Source organism: Ostrea edulis, chromosome 2, assembly GCF_947568905.1.
Source record: "Ostrea edulis chromosome 2, xbOstEdul1.1, whole genome shotgun sequence".
Classification (NCBI taxonomy): domain Eukaryota; kingdom Metazoa; phylum Mollusca; class Bivalvia; order Ostreida; family Ostreidae; genus Ostrea; species Ostrea edulis.
In genome coordinates, this window is record NC_079165.1 from 35,762,780 (window position 1) to 35,779,186 (window position 16,407).

At 35.7% G+C, this 16,407-nt stretch overlaps 1 protein-coding gene across 3 annotated transcripts in view; it reads left to right on the forward strand.

The window, feature by feature from the left end:
• The window catches only part of LOC125679417 (mutS protein homolog 4-like), a 67,100-nt gene that overhangs the window by 2,201 nt on the left and 48,492 nt on the right, over positions 1 to 16,407 (forward strand). For all 3 annotated transcript variants that reach the window (XR_008799910.1, XM_056153881.1, XM_056153882.1), the window contains exon 2: positions 1,366 to 1,454. Coding sequence is in view for 2 of the 3 variants with exons in the window: in XM_056153881.1 (XP_056009856.1) it covers positions 1,366 to 1,454 (89 nt within the window). In the remaining variant the exon portion in view is untranslated. The remainder of the gene's footprint in view (positions 1 to 1,365; positions 1,455 to 16,407) is intronic.

Genomic DNA, 16,407 nt, shown 5'->3' on the forward strand with positions numbered 1-16,407 from the left:
GTATTAAAATTAAATCCCTTAATCTGCCCACTGAGCATATTTGCCTTATATATATTATATTGCTCATGCAGTGGGCTGCAGATCAGGGAATTTGATTATTAGATGTGGACTTTTTCTTTTCGCTTTTCTAATGAAGGAGATTTTAATACATTTTGTATGTATTTAAACTATATACATTTAAGTAATATAAAAGGCAAAAAGATCTCGGAGTTTGACCCAAAATTTGAAACCTTAACCAAAACTTTAACCTTGCTCACAACTTATGAATGGGGAGTGATCAGGCTCTCTTATTTTATATGTGCATTTCTTGTGACAAGACCTTTCTGTGGTACTAAAGTATTTAACTTTGTGATCTTGACCTTGGAATTTTACTTTCTTTGAAGAAAACCTAACCATGACAATATCAAATCCTGAACTATTGAATTAATAGGTAGGACGTGTATGGATGCCTTATGGCAAGAATTTCATTTGATGCCATGATGTTTGACTTTGTGACCTTGACCTTGTAGTTTGACCCAAATTGCTAATAACTTGTATGGTGAGTGATATCTCTTTCATATTTTATGTATGTATTCAAGTGACAAAACCTTTTGGTACCAAAGTTTTTGACTGTGTAAACCTGACCTTGGATTTTGACCTTCTTTTTAGAAAACTAATTTATGCAATATCTCCTAAACTGTTTAAGGTAGCTAGGGCATTCATATTTTGTACATGTATATTCCATGTGGCAAAACCTTACATTTCATGCCTTGATTTTTTTACCCTGTGAACTTTTATCATGGTTATGTCTTGAGCCTTTGGGGGCTAGGTTGGGGCCACAATATGGGGTCAAAAGTTTTTTCTGAGAATAAAGGTTGAAAAAATCTTTTAAAAATCCCAACAGCTACACAACAGCAGGGTGAAGATGACTCAAATAAGCAATGTGGCCCTTGAGGCTCTAGTTATGAGAATTTAGGAAACTGTATGTATTAAAGTAAATAAATGTGTTATGATGTATGAAATGAATTTTTCTGATGTATTGGATGAATTTTTCTGATACTGTATATGATATGCATTTTTATAAAAGAAAAAAAAAATAATAATTACGTCTTCTGATGTAAGTTTATTGTTATGTGATACTTGAGTGGCTGTTAAGGCTCATGGGTCTCTTGTTAGAAATATAGCAATCTTGCTTTAGTGTCTTAATTTGTGTCAATGACATTAAATGTATTAAAATGGTAATCTGTGCTTTTAATTGGGTGATATTGGCTGGGTTGGCATTTATAATTAAGATTTCATAAGATAGGGGATAATTAAGGATGTCCTATACTACGTTTATTGACATGAAATATTCATAGGTGATTTACTTTCTTTTTTTCTTTCTAGATCTGTTTCAGAAGTTTTTGCAGAACATTCCAAACAATCCAATGAAATGCAAGATCACTGTCTTATCAGAAAATCAGCATTTAATAGGGGTAAGTCAGGATTGAACAATGAATTTCAGGACCTATGAGTGGTGATAAAATGTTTGCGAACTATTATCTCTATATATCTACATATTAACCTGTGACAGTTCAGAATGCATGTTGGCACACATATAGTCAAAAATGTGCGAGATGTAGTATGAGTTACATAATAGTTTACATTACATTTGTGATATCACATTGTAAAAATGGCATCAATTTGTAGATCTATTGTTCTCTGCTTGAGTACGACTGAATCATCCATTTTTGTATGTATAAGTTGGAAAACCCTTTATGGAAATATACAATGATCTACATAAAGTTTAGGGCAATAAAGGACTTGCCAAATGTTCAATAAGTAAGAGCATTTATTGACGGAAAGACGGTTAAAGATGATGTTTTTTCTGGGTGTCAAGTGAACGTTAGTACGAAGAGGAATAGCTGTCTGGGGTTGAACACTTTGTAATGAGAGATCAATGAGTCACTATTAGAGAAATAGCTGATGATCTTAACATGTCTTATGGAACTGTCCAGGAGATTTATAAGCTTGGAATGCAGCTAGTTGTGCAAGGTGGGTTCTTTGTTTCCTTCTACCAGAGCAAATGAGCATGTGGGTAAATGTTTACCAGTTTTACATCAGTAGATATGCAAAACAAAGAAATTTGTTTATGAATAGAATTATAACATGTGACAAAACATTGTTACATTTCTATGAACCAGAGAGTAAACAACAAAGTTCAGTTTGGAAGCACTCATCCTCTCCATCACCATTGAAAGCATGTGTAACAAATTCTTGGGTGACCGTGAAGGGTAAGGCTCATTGTTTTCTGTACGTGACATCAATGGAATTATTGTTAATCACATGGTTCCCCCTAAAACTTTAGTTACTGAAGACTGCTATGCACATGTATAATCAAATCAGATTTGATGAGAGTCATAATGAGATATAATGATCCAAACTGGATTCATTCTACACAAGGACAACACACCTAGCCACAAGAGTCGGGTTGTGATGAACACACGGAGTGTAAAAATCCTAACCCACCCCCCTTACAGTCCAGATTTGGCGATTTGTCACTTTTGGCTATTTCCAGTTTTGAAAGATAACCTGCAGGGAAAGAAATATGAGACTCGGAAAGATCTTGGTACAGTAACTGCTGTGAACAGTGCGCTAAGGGTCATGTCACGTGATGGCTAGGATCACATGTTTCAGCCATGGGCAAATCAATGGTAGAAGTGCATCAAAGCTGAAAGGGTTTACTTTGATAAAAAAACCACCATGAAATTAGATTTTTACCCACTTTGATTTGAATTATGTAAGCTATTCAAAAAGTTAGCAAACTTCTTATCACCCCATGTATAGTTATAATGTATATTGAAATACTATAGTGGGTCTTTGAGAACATGTGCATTTTTCATGCAGTGTTTTTTATCTCATCTGTTGTCTGGCATCTGTAAACTTTTCATTTTAGAACTGACATAGTGCAAATTCAAGTTTCCTCAAATCATGGCCTCCGGGGTTAGGGGATCAAAGTTTTACAATTGCTAATATAATGGGAAAATGTTTAAAAATCTTCTCAAGAAGCACTGGGCTCTAGGAAAGTAGAAATTTACATGAAAGCTTTCTTACATAGTGCAGATTTTCAAGTTTGTTGAAATCATGAACCCTGGGGGTAGGATGGAGCCACAATAGGGGATACATACAAATATATAGGGAAAATCATTAAAAATCTTTTGAAGAATCACTAGACCAGAAAAGTTTATATTTGAATGAAAGCTTCCTGACAGTGCAGATTTAAGTTTGAAAAAATCATAGACCCCGAGGGTAGGTTGGTACCACAATAGGCATAAAAGTTTTACAAGCGAATATATATAGGGAAAATCTTTAAATATGTGCCAAGGTGACTCAGGTGAGAGATGTGGCCCATGGGCCTCTTGTCTAGATTTGTGAGTGAGTGCAAATTGTCTAGTACTAGCCTTAATATCATGCCCCAGTTTTTATCATTAAAATATTCCAATGCCTTAAGAGACAGACATGAATTGTTATCACTTTACAGCATTTGTTCATTTCATACGAATCAAAATCTTCTGGATTTAATTTGCTAAGCTTTCTCACATTGTAAGACTTTTCTATTTTATTTAAAAATGTTTTATTAATTGATTGAATTAAAATGATTTGAATAATAAAAAATATAATTTCAAGCTCAGCTGGACATATGTGAGTTAATTTCATTATACTTGTAGATTAGTGTGTGTGTGTGTGTGTGTGTGTGTGTGTGTGTTTGTAAGCCCTGTCAATTGAACCAGTGAATAAGAAGGCACACGTGTAAATCAACACGGGGTCGGCCAAAGGAACACGGAAATGGTGGTGTTCAGTTGGATTTTTATAAAAATCAGCATAAAATCATTAAATAGGTCATCTACCATCAAAATCCTGAAGTGTTTACTTAACAGGATTTATGAGATGTGTGTAACAGGTGTGTAAAGATTTAGCACTCGTCCATCTTTTTTCCTTGCGAGCATGGCTTACACACTTTCGAAGTGCGCATGCTCTGTTTTAAATGACGTCATTTGTGATATCATCATAATGGAGTTTTCCAGGGAAAGAAGTTGGCCCATCTGAGGTAAGTAAACACGGTTGAAAGAATTTTTTTTGGATGTTATCAATGGGTTTTTTATTACATAGACTGATTAAATGGTGTTTCATACCGATCGTGTTATGTACAAGCGACAGAGTACCCGAGTTACTGAAAATTTCGATGATAAAAGTGATAAATCTGCGTGAACTGTTTGGGTTTTTTTTCTTTTGAAATATAATCTTTGCAGTTAATGTACTCTGTATACTAAGAATTCATATTGATTTTGGATAGAATTTCACAAAAAGAAATGCGCCAGGTCCTTAGGAATCAACCCCCCTACCCCACCCTCCACACGGCACATTTTTTGGATGATTGGAACGTATACCCCTTTACATCTGTCTCCCTACTTTGAAGTTTTTTCCAACGCCATGACATAAATAATAAATAGAAAAATAAATAAAAATGCAAAAATAAAAAAGAAAGATGTATATGTATTGGGATTGGCATGTTCCACTTTGTCCGGGTTGAAATCCCTGAGGATGCAAATGTACATTACGCCGCACTGCTTGCAGTACGTACAGGCGTACCGCATAGGTATGTAACTACTAAGACTATAAACCAAACAGAATATGATATGTAAAACTATTACTCTGAATGCATTTTACTTGTTTACAATGTAGCCTGTCGGGCTGTGGTGTCACACGCGTGGTTTACACGTGGACTTTAGGTGGCAGTGGAGGAAATTCGAACGATGTATGGATTATTGTCTCCTGGTAACTTTGGCAGTTACCTTTTGCTTTCAATCTACTTTTTAAGAATAATTCAACCCTCGCTAATCATTTCCAAGCTGCATTTCGATCTTGGAAGAATGATCTTCAGCTACAATACAAAATTAAAGGATGATGTTGTGTACTGAGTTTTTCTTGATTGTTTACATCTGTGATTGTTTATGTGATGTATAAACTGATCAAGCTGTACAGTGTCATGACATATAGTGGCATAGCTTCCATTTATATGCTTGCGCATCATTTTGTCAGAAGAAGAAATTTCTAAAATTAAGATTTTTAACATGTATATGATTATATGTGTTTGTTTGATTTTAGTATAATACCTGTAGAGAATATTTCAGTAATATGAAGTGCGACACATTTAGACGCATGCATGTGGTGTTTGAAGGTCTCATCTGAAAGACCAGCAACTTTCTCTTTTGAATGCTAAATATGACGATGGAGCATTCACCTCACTACGTACATTTACACCCTAAATAAAGTACATTAGCATGGCTCGAAACCATGATTTCTTCATCATGAAGCAAATGCTCTGTTACCACTGAGGGTATCGGGTTCGTTCGCCCTCTCTACATGTTCGCGTCCGTCCGTTCGCCCAGAGTCCGTTCGCCATAATTCTCGTTCGCCCTTTTCCTCATTCGCCCTATATCCCGTTCGCCATATATATATAGTATATAGTATATATTAAGCTTTTTTTTTATTTTTTAAGACATTTATTACGTATCGATTTTTTTTTTTTTTGCAATTAACAATTTTAAGTTTCTTAAATAAATAGACTGGTATTTTAATTCTGATTGTAGTGTTTATAAAAGACATAATTAGTTTAAATGTATGTTATTTTTAATACTGTAATTTGGGGAATCAGCTCCTTTGTTTTCTTAACGATTCGCGATGTTTTGAAAGCAATATTGAAGACATTGAGACGTTAATAGGCCCATTATGGATATGAGCACCGGTTTTATCTTTGAAGAATTTTTTGATTTTCAACTACAAACCAGTCCTTTGATCTCAAGAATGATTTATAAGGAGATATATAAAACCTTCAAATGTCGTAAATTTCTGTTAGTCAGGTATTTGGTATGACAGGTCATTAGTAAGACCCGTTGCATACGTGAAAAATATTTTTTTTTGGTTCATCTATAGAAAAATATGTATAGAAAAATGAAGAATTCCTATGTTTCAGACATTCAACTTAATAAGAGGGCGAACGGACCATGGGCGAACAAGTTTTAGGGCGATCGGACTCTGGGCGAACGGGAATAAGGGCGAACGGCGTCATGGGCGAACGCGTTTTAGGGCGAACGAACATACATTCACCACTGAGCTACCAATTTTTTAACATGAATTCATAGCTAAAAATTTAAAAAATTTATAACTAATTTTTTGGTTAATTCCATAAATATTATTCCTCTCTCTAGACACAATTCAGGGTAACCCCCTGCCTTTGGGGATATAAGCACATCATTTCTTTCAGAATGGGACAATGTCAGGAGAGCTTTTGTTATTTGTTATACTCTTGGTGTTGATGGCATCTATGAACAACAGGATAATGTTTTTAGATTATTATTTCTGATATCATATTTGTAAATTGTTTATGAGGGGTTGTTAAAGTTTGTGGACAAAAGGACACACTTATTAAAAATTCAAAGTTATGATAAGTAAAAAATATAGGAGATGTGTAACAAGATTGTAGATTTGAACATTTTAATTTTAATTAATTTTTATAAGTATTGATTTCAGATACATGTATGACATTGCATGCTTGATCGGGGAGGGGGGCTACAGTTAGATAATATTCTGGTCAGCACATTCGATAAACTACAGTTGTACATGGAACTCATTAAATCACTTCTTTTTCTTTCAGTGGTCTTCAACTTTTAATCTCCAAGAAGGAAATGTAATTAAAAGATGAATAAAGTATCCCTAAGAATACCAGAAGAAAGGCTGTGTTGAGAAAAACAGCCCTTCCTCAGTACCTCAGAACTAGATGATAGGCCGTGTTACTTTATGCTGAATATGACACAGTATAGAAGATCTGATCATGAAGAAGTTACACCATTGATACACTTGCCAACTGCCAAAACTACTTTCTGATAGTATGACGAGATTAGAAGATATCATGGTGTAGTCATGACACAAACTGCAAATCAAAGATTGTCTTCCCCAGAGGATGAACAGAGTGCTTCACATGGATAACATTTCCTTTTCAAGTTTTGAAATTAGTAAGTATACAAAATATTTTAGGCCACATAGTCATAAAATTATTTTTTAGATTTCCATCCTTGCTTGGACAAAAATGGGGCAGGTGGTGTATTTTTTATTTTTCAGAATATATATTTCCCGTTCATTATACTCACATGTTGCTGTAGAGTGTAGATTACTTCATATTTTTTTTTACATTGTTTTCTTTGGACAGAAAATTTTCATACAGCAATATTATAATTGTTTTTAAGTGATTTTGAAGTACATTTTCATGTAACACTGAAGTTGAACATTCTTTTGCGCTTTTTTGAATAATAGTAATTTTTAGCTCACCTGAGCTGAAAGTTTAAATGAGCTTTTCCAATCCCCTGTTGTCCGTCTGTCTGTAAACTTTCACATTTCTGACTTCTTCTCAAGAACCACTGGGCCAATTTCAACCAAACTTGACAAAAAGCATCCTTTGTGAAGGGCTTTCAAGTTTGTTCAAATAAAGGGCCACACCCTCTTTCAAAGGGAAAATATAATTACAAAATTGCAAAAATAGGGTTGGGTCATTTTAAAAATTTTCTCCTAAAGAACCACTGGGCCAGAAGAGCTGAAATTTACATGAAAGCTTTCTGACATAGTGTAGATTGAAGTTTGTTCAAATCATGACCCCCATAGGTAGGATGGGGCCACAATAGGGGATCAAATATTTTACATACAAATATAAAGGGAAAATCTTTAAAAATCATCTTCTCAAGAAACACTGGGCTAGGAAAGTACAAATTTACATAAAAACTTCCTGACATAGTGCAGATTCAGGTTTGTTAAAATCATGACCCCCTGGGGTAGAATGGGGCCATAAAAATCTTCTTCTCAAGAACCATTAGGCCAGAGTAGTTTACATAATTTACATGATGAAAGCTTCCTGACATACAGCTCTGTAGTGCAGATTCAAGTTTGTAAAAATAAAATTTCGAAAAGGTGTCGCTGTGTTTGGTGTAATTTTTGTTCGTTCTGCACAAACTTGCTCACTCAGCTTGACACAGCCTAGGTGTTCATATGTGAATTTTTTATTTTTCGTAACTTAACATGTTGTGTAGCAATGGTGGCCAGATCAAATTTTCCTTCCAATGTTATAATAGGACTAGACATGGGTATTATTTTGCATACAATTTAAAGTATGTTTTTGCATATACACATTTTTCTAATGCCTGTACACATTGAATTATTAAACACCAGGCACGTCCTCCTATCCCCTTTACAAGCTATGTTTGTGTGGGGTTTTTTGGAGTTAGATTTTAGGTAGGAGAAATCATGGCCCGTGAGTAGGTTGTGCCACAATACTTAAATAGGGATCAAAGTTTTAGAAGCGAATATGTAGAACAAATCTTTAAATATGGGCCAAGGTGAATCAGGTGAGCAATGTGGCCCATGGGCCTCTTGTTTGAATATGCAGTTTATGCAGGATCAGGATATGCCATTGCCGTATCCGCTAATTAATGAGTCATAATTACCATCATTGTACCACAAAGCAACAGTCACTGTACTGTAGTTCTTTTGCTTAACATTATTCAATTCAGTTTGCCATCATCTTCTTCTAGTCTAAGACACGCACACTCAATAATAAAAGTTCCAAACACAGAATTGGGAAATGGCATGGTATCGCATACTTTCACATTCAATAGCATCTCCATTAATCAATTTTAACAAGGCATACATGTGCAGTCACTTGACCAAATGCATATCACACTGCAACAGTCCTTCACAACTACCACATCTTTGGGTACCCTTATAATAGAAACATGTCAAATATAACCACAACATGCCAAAATGTTAGGGTCAGTCATTGAAATGCTCTAAATGTTTGATATACAAGCCAAATATTTGTTCTCAACTTCTTTTTTTTAAAAAAAAGGTAGAATAAAAAACAATGGGGTGGATAATTTTGAGAGGGGTGGGCGTGGATGATAATCTGTAAATATGAAATTCTATGTGGCCTTAATGGTCATAGGAGACGGTTTTTAACAATACGTTTTCTCTCCATAATTATCAACTTTGTTTCATAGACTCCTCATAAAAATACTTTTTAAAGATTAAAAACAATATTAACTCGAAGAAATTGAAGTGCAAAGGTAGTCGGAATAGAAAATTGTTACACGATTATCGTTCCTGATTTCCTGAATTTGTGACATCATAAGAGACCACACTCAGATTTGCGAATCAAAACAAAAGCACATCCATAGATGATTTATTCGCAACTGGAGGAGTTTTTGAATGGGGAACCATAGTTTGTTATACAAGGATATCACTTTGAACTCATAATTAATGTAAATGCCAGCCACATCGACGATTTTTCATCGGAGGACGAAGAAGAAGATCGATCAAGATCCTATTTATTCCGAATCGGTTGAAACAATACTGACTGGTTAATGATAAATGTATGATAATTCCAGAGTACATTCTCTGATGACAATAAGAGAAATATAGATAGTTATTACTTGCGCTTTCTAATCCCATGCAGACACAGCGACGCAGCATCGGTTTTTCCCCAAAGGGGGGGGGGGGTGAAGGTTGACTGACAAAAAAGGTGGGCACCCCCTCATCCCCCTTTGGTTTTATGCGCCCAAGTTCCACCCTGACTCGGATATATTTTATAGCCAGATCGAAATTTCCTTTACACACATCGTGAGCGCCGTTTTTTAAATTTATTTTCATAGGATTTTTACAAGTATCGTGTACAGCTATTTTAGTTTAACAGGTGAATCTAATAAATATAAATGGCTGTAACATTCTTTTACAATAAAATTTGCGACATTGGGGCCTACATGTATATGAAAAAATAATTTACCATAACATTAGACACTATAAGGGCTCTTTCTTGCGTATAATGGTTGGAACTGGAAGCCAGAGAAAAAACGAATTCTTCGTCTGGACCAGTTATTGAAGGAACTGTCGAAAAATCCGAATGTCCTCACTGTTTTTGTAGGCCATGCGTTATGGACGAGTCACACAGACAACTTTAGGTAGCCAAAGAATTCTGGAATATATTGAGTCATCGTGGGGTGTGGGACGATGATCGGTTCATAAGCTGTACATAGCTAGAAAATCTGCACAGTATGCAGGAACTCAGGTCGGAAACTGTATATGTTTGGCTGTCATACATCGTCGGATACTGGGTATCCGACGAAGGCAGTCAAATGGATACAAGAAAACGTAGAAAAAAGAATAATCTGCCTAATTTATCAATGGCTAACGTTCTCATTTATACAAAATAAATTTATCGAGCTTTAATTCTTACATGTTGATTCATTCAACTGACCGGTTGTTCAAAACCCTCGGCCTTTAACGTTATTATTTGTTTAATTTTTTTACCCTAACAAGGAAACCAACGTGTAAAGTGCTTCATTTAAAGGGGAAAAAAATCATCCCCCAACTCTTGCATGACTGTAAAAATTGGTTTATTTCACCCGATATAAAAACTTGTAATTTCAATATGTTCCACCATTTGCTTTGAACATTCTTTTTCAAACAGAAAAGAGGGGGGGGGGGGGGGGGGGGGGGGTCTGATAATGCAACTTTCAACATATAAAGTTAGACCTATTCATCTTCATTTTATTTACTTATGTATTCAGAGAGAAAAATTCTGATCAGAAGAGCTTCATATAACTATTTCATAGTCAGATTTCATTTCTAAACTAATCAGATCGTGCATGTTTATACTAAATTATGAATATCTGTACTACATGTAGTCTACCGTCATTATATACAGTCAACGTTTTGCAGGATTTTCTCGTCTTCGCCGTGCTTGCCGTTGGTTTGTAGCCTAGTCGAAAATAGTTAGAACTGCATCTGGTCGAAGATTTAATTTCATAAACCCATTAGTTTTTGCCAAAGTAGAGTGAATACAATAACGAAACTGATCCTCATCAACCCCCGTAATCGCGTAAAATGATCATTGTCAAACAACTTCGAGTTCTGTGTTCTCGGTGTAGATTTCACACCCAAGTCTTTCTGAACGTTGGATCATTTAGGCAAAAGTATATAGAAATACCTGACTTGCTAAATTACAGTTGAATGTAAGCACATTGAACATTTTGACGGCTAAAACCCGCAGTTATTAGTATAAACAAATACACATTTGCGTCAGGCTGGTCTCTTTTGACGTCATCAAGCAAGGGAGATAAGTCATCTTACTATTTTGATACTTCACACCACGGCAACATTTGACGGTCTGTAGCGCCTGTTACTTTACGATTTTTTCTGAATGACTTCTTTACATATGTTAAGTAATTAAAGAAGAACACATTTTCGTGCAAAACAAATATTTTTTGAAAATCGTCTCCTATGACCTTTAAGTATAGTAAATATGAAAGCAGATCTTAGTATTTAACAATTTTGTTGATCCATAATTTATTTACAGATTTTATATGATCTTATTTTGTATAATTAAAATCTTAGATGATATGTGTAGAATAATTATATCATTTAGCAAAATGTAATGATTTGTAAACTATAGATACATATACATGTAGTAAATTTGTGTAACAGTTAATACATTCAACCCAAAAATGAATTTGCATATTTTAATTGATTTTTAGCTCACCTGAACCAAAGGTTCAAGTGAGCTTTTCTGATCACATTTTGTCTGTCGTCTGTCTGTCTGTCCGTCTGTAAACTTTTCACATTTTCGACTTCTTCTCCAGAACCACTGGGCCAATTTCAACCAAACTTGGCCAAAAGCATCCTTGGGTGAAGGGCTTTCAAGTTTGTTCAAACAAGAGGTACTGTGAGCAATGCTCACTAAGAATATCCCCCGCTTACCCCAATCTCCCAAAGGGTGTTGGTAATAGGTATAAACTACCTCTTTTCTGAGTGTAAAAAACAAATGGCATGACAAACCGAACCATATTGCTACTTCGATGTCCAGTGCGCGTGATCTTTGACCTTTTGACCCCAAAATCGATAGGGAACATCTTCATCCCATGGGTAGTCCATATGTATGATATGGTGACTGTAGGTGTAAAGGATAACGCTTTAGAGCCCGGAAACCATATTGCTACTTCGCTGTCCAGTGCACTTGACCTTTGACCTTTTGACCCCAAAATCGATAGAGAACATCTTCATCCCATGGGTAGTCCATATGTATGATATGGTGACGGTAGGTGGAAAGGATAACGCTTTAGAGCCCGGAAACCATATTGCTACTTCGATGTCCAGTGCGCTTGACCTTTGACCCCAAAATCAATAGGGAACATCTTCATCCCATGGGTAGTCCATATGTATGATATGGTGACTGTAGGTGTAAAGGATAACGCTTTAGAGCCCGGAAACCATATTGCTACTTCGCTGTCCAGTGCACTTGACCTTTGACCTTTTGACCCCAAAATCGATAGAGAACATCTTCATCCCATGGGTAGTCCATATGTATGATATGGTGACGGTAGGTGGAAAGGATAATGCTTTAGAGTCCGGAAACCATTGCGTCTACAGACGGACGGACGGACAGACGGACAACCCGATTCCAGTATAACCAACCCACCCACCCCACAACTTGTTGCGGGGGGTATAATGAAGGGCCATGTCCCTTTCAAAGGGGAGATAATCACAAAAATAGGGTGGGGTCATTCAAAAATCTTCTTCTCAAGAACCACTGGGCCAGAAGAGCTGAAATTTACCTGAAAGCTTCCTGACATATTGCAGATTCAAGTTTGTTCAAATCATGGCCCCCGGGGGTAGGATGGGGCCACAAGGGGGGATCAAAGTTTTACATACAAATATATAGGGAAAAACTTTAAAAATCTTCTTCTCAAGAACCACTAAGCCAGAAAAGCTGAGGCCAAAAATAAACATTGATTTGTTTGATGTACTCCGACCGACCAATCAAATTTGCTCCTACCCGACCATTTTTTTCCAGCAATTTAAAACTTTTTTTTGGGGGGGGGGGGGGGGGGGGGGGGTCCCTTGAAAAATAGAAAATTCTCCTTATTCTAAAAGAAAATATTACAAATTTGCATGACGTTAAAAAAAAACCAAAAAAAAAAAAAAAACCTAAAATGTGAGTCAGAGTACATCAAACAAAAATATTTTTAATGATGGCCTGAGATTTACATGAAAGCTTCCTGACATAATGCAGATTCAAGTTTGTTCAAATCATGGACCCCGGGGGTTGGATGGGGCCACAATAGGGAATCAAAGTTTTACATACAAATATATATGAAAAATCTTTAAACATCTTCTTCTCAAGAACCACTGAGCCAGAAAAACTGATTTTTACATGAAAACTTTCTGACATAGTGCAGATTCAAGTTTGTTCAAATCATGACCCCCGGGGGTAGGATGGGGCCACAATTGGGGGGGGGGGGGGACCCCATCAGTAAGCACGCCCCCTACTTCCGGTGTAATGGCAGTAACTGCAAAAATGAAGGCCATTGTGTACAATACTTCATTATCATTTAATGTTGTTCACGTTCTTCTGACCCAGGGATCGAATATTTTCCTACAATTTACAGTGGATCAAAGAGAATTGTTTTATAGTTTTTTTCTTCTTTATGCATATATGACCCAGTATGTCTCTGCAGAGCACAGATCTACATCTACATCTGGCATTTTCTAATTACTTAATGTTCACTATTTTTAGCGATCAATTAAGTTTTTTAAAATTAGTTTTTCAGTCAAAATTAGCATAAATATAAATATATAGCTAACCAGGGGTATGATGCATGTGACCCAAATTTGTCATTATGCAGGGACCTATATCTATTCTACGAAGTATATTTGATGCGCATTAAAGTTTGAAAATTTTAATTCAAAATATGCATTAAAACCGCTGTTTGAACAAGGCATAAGTATCATTTTAAAGTTACATATGTACGTAAGTATCTTTGCTAGATATGATGTTCAAAAAGATTAATCAGTTTTTTTAATTACTGATTAGATCACCTGAGTGGGTATAAGGATTGATAAACTAAGATTTTGAATTTTTAAAAAAGCTAACAGACAGATGAAAGAGCTTGATAAATACCATAATACAGTCCATCATAACATGGGTGCATGAAAATCAGGTTCTAGAGCAGATATTAATATATTAGGTAGAACATTAATGATACGTCTTATCTGGTATATGTAAGTTGTAACACCCTCTTCATTAATACTGTGCATTTTGACAAAATAGTATATGAAGTCCAGTGGTTCCATTGAATTTGAACATATGTTGAATAAATATATAGTTAGTAGTGGTAGGGAACAGGTATTGCTTGAATGTGTCTACTAGATTTCTTGTTAAATAACCTTCACTTTAATTTCAGTCAAACATAATTTTGCATCAAAGAGAAAAAGTGGCTTTGACATAACCTAGAAAATACAATATTCATTAAAAAGAGCATGGCACCAGGATAGCTAGATGCCCATATTCCCAGCAAAATGAGCCAGTCCTAAAGAGAGTCCACTAGAGATGAAATAAAACGCATTAAAATGTATTGAGAAAAGGTATATATATACAAGTTTTGATTTGCACCTTAAGAGTATATTGATAATTTGTATTTTGACAGCCTCCAACTGAAATACAGTGAAAATATTGCTGCAGTACTGTAATTATGTCTCCCCTCTTTCAGGGGAGACATATTGTTTTTGTACTTTCTGTCCGTCTGCCACAAAATCTTGTGAACACTTCTCCTATATGGCTTATCGGATAGACTTTAAACTTTGTACAATGCTTCATTGCCATTTGTAGATGTGTATATTCGTGGGACGGAAGGATGCAATTATTTTCCTAAAAGTTAATAGTAGATCTTAGAGGGGTGGAGGATGTAAAATACCTTGTCAACACTTCTCCTCCTACATGGCTTATTGGATAGATTTGAAACTTTGTACAATGCTTCATTGCCATTTGTAGATGTGCATATTGTCGGGACAGGAGTGTCCAATTATTTTTCTAAAAGTTAATAGTAGATCTAAGAGGTGTGGAGGATGTTAAAATAGCTTGTGAATACTTCTCCTATACGGCTTATCCGATAGACTTGAAATTTTGTAGAATACTTCAATGCCATTTGCGATGTGCATATTGCAGGGACAGATCAAAGATCCAAATGTTGTCCCTAATATAGTGGATTGTAGGGGTGGAGGGTGTAAAATAGTTTGTGAACCCTTCTCCTATGTGGCTTAATTATTGGAGTTCATAATGTCTATGTTCCTGCTCATGCTTTATCTTCCATACCATGCAGTGCATTAATGGGTTGGAGGTTTCATTTGGAGCACTTCCAATTTGGGGAGCTGGGGATACATTTGTTTTTCATAAAAACAATCTGAAGTTATGATATATTTGTCATAAAATGTTTTTGATATCTGTATCACTTTGAATCTTTAAAAATGATAATTGATGTGTGAATTAATATTTACAGCTGATCATTTGATAAACACTTACTTTGTAGAAATAGAAATTATGATTTTTATCTAATTGTACATTTCTTGCTACCTTTTACGAAGACCTTTTACTAATCACTTCTCTAAATATTTTTGCAGATTTGTCAGAATGTTATGCATCATGATCAACAGAAAAGAACTTCACAGGTAGACCAAAGCTGACATGGGATGAGATCCTAAAACGAGACCTAGAGTTTAGAGGATTGGATAGGATCAATCCACTGGGTCGCCAAGTGTGGAAGTACAAACTTCAACCTCGACAGGACAGCCAGGCCTCACCCTTGCAAAAATATTAATTTGGCCTGGATAGTCAAAATGAGTGATGATGATGATATCAAGGTCTGACACTGTAAGCTCAGTAAGGGTAGATGCTGGCAATGGAGCTGTTAAGCAATACAACAAACAGGTTTAACATTGAACATGTTTATATACTTTTTTAGCTCACCTGAGCCAAAGGCTCAAATGAGCTTTTCTGATCACCTTTGCCTGTCGTCTGTCTCTCTGTAAACTTTTCACATTTTCATTTTCTTCTCCAGAGTGAACCACTGGGCCAGTTTCAATCAAACTTGGTATGCATCATCAATAGATAAAGGGTATGCAAAAATAGGGTGGGGTCATTTAAAAAACCTTTTCAAGAACCACTGGACCAGGAAAGTTGAATTCACATAAAAGGTTCCTGTTTTGTGCAAATCATGGTATCCGGGGGTAGGGTGAGATCACAATCGAGGATCAAAGTTTTACATTCATATATAGTACAGATTCAAGTTTGTTAAAGGTCATGGCTCACAGGGGTAGAGTGGGGTCACAATAGGGGATCTAAGTTTTATATGTGAAATATATACAAGGAAAATCTTTTAAAATCTTCTCCTAAAAAACTAGATGCAGAACTAAACCCAAAATCGTAGCTCTTTGAGAAGATATTGGGGCAAGTCAGAGCGCTAGAGCTTCAGATGAGCCCTTATTAAAAATCTTCAATTTACGGCACAGAAAAAA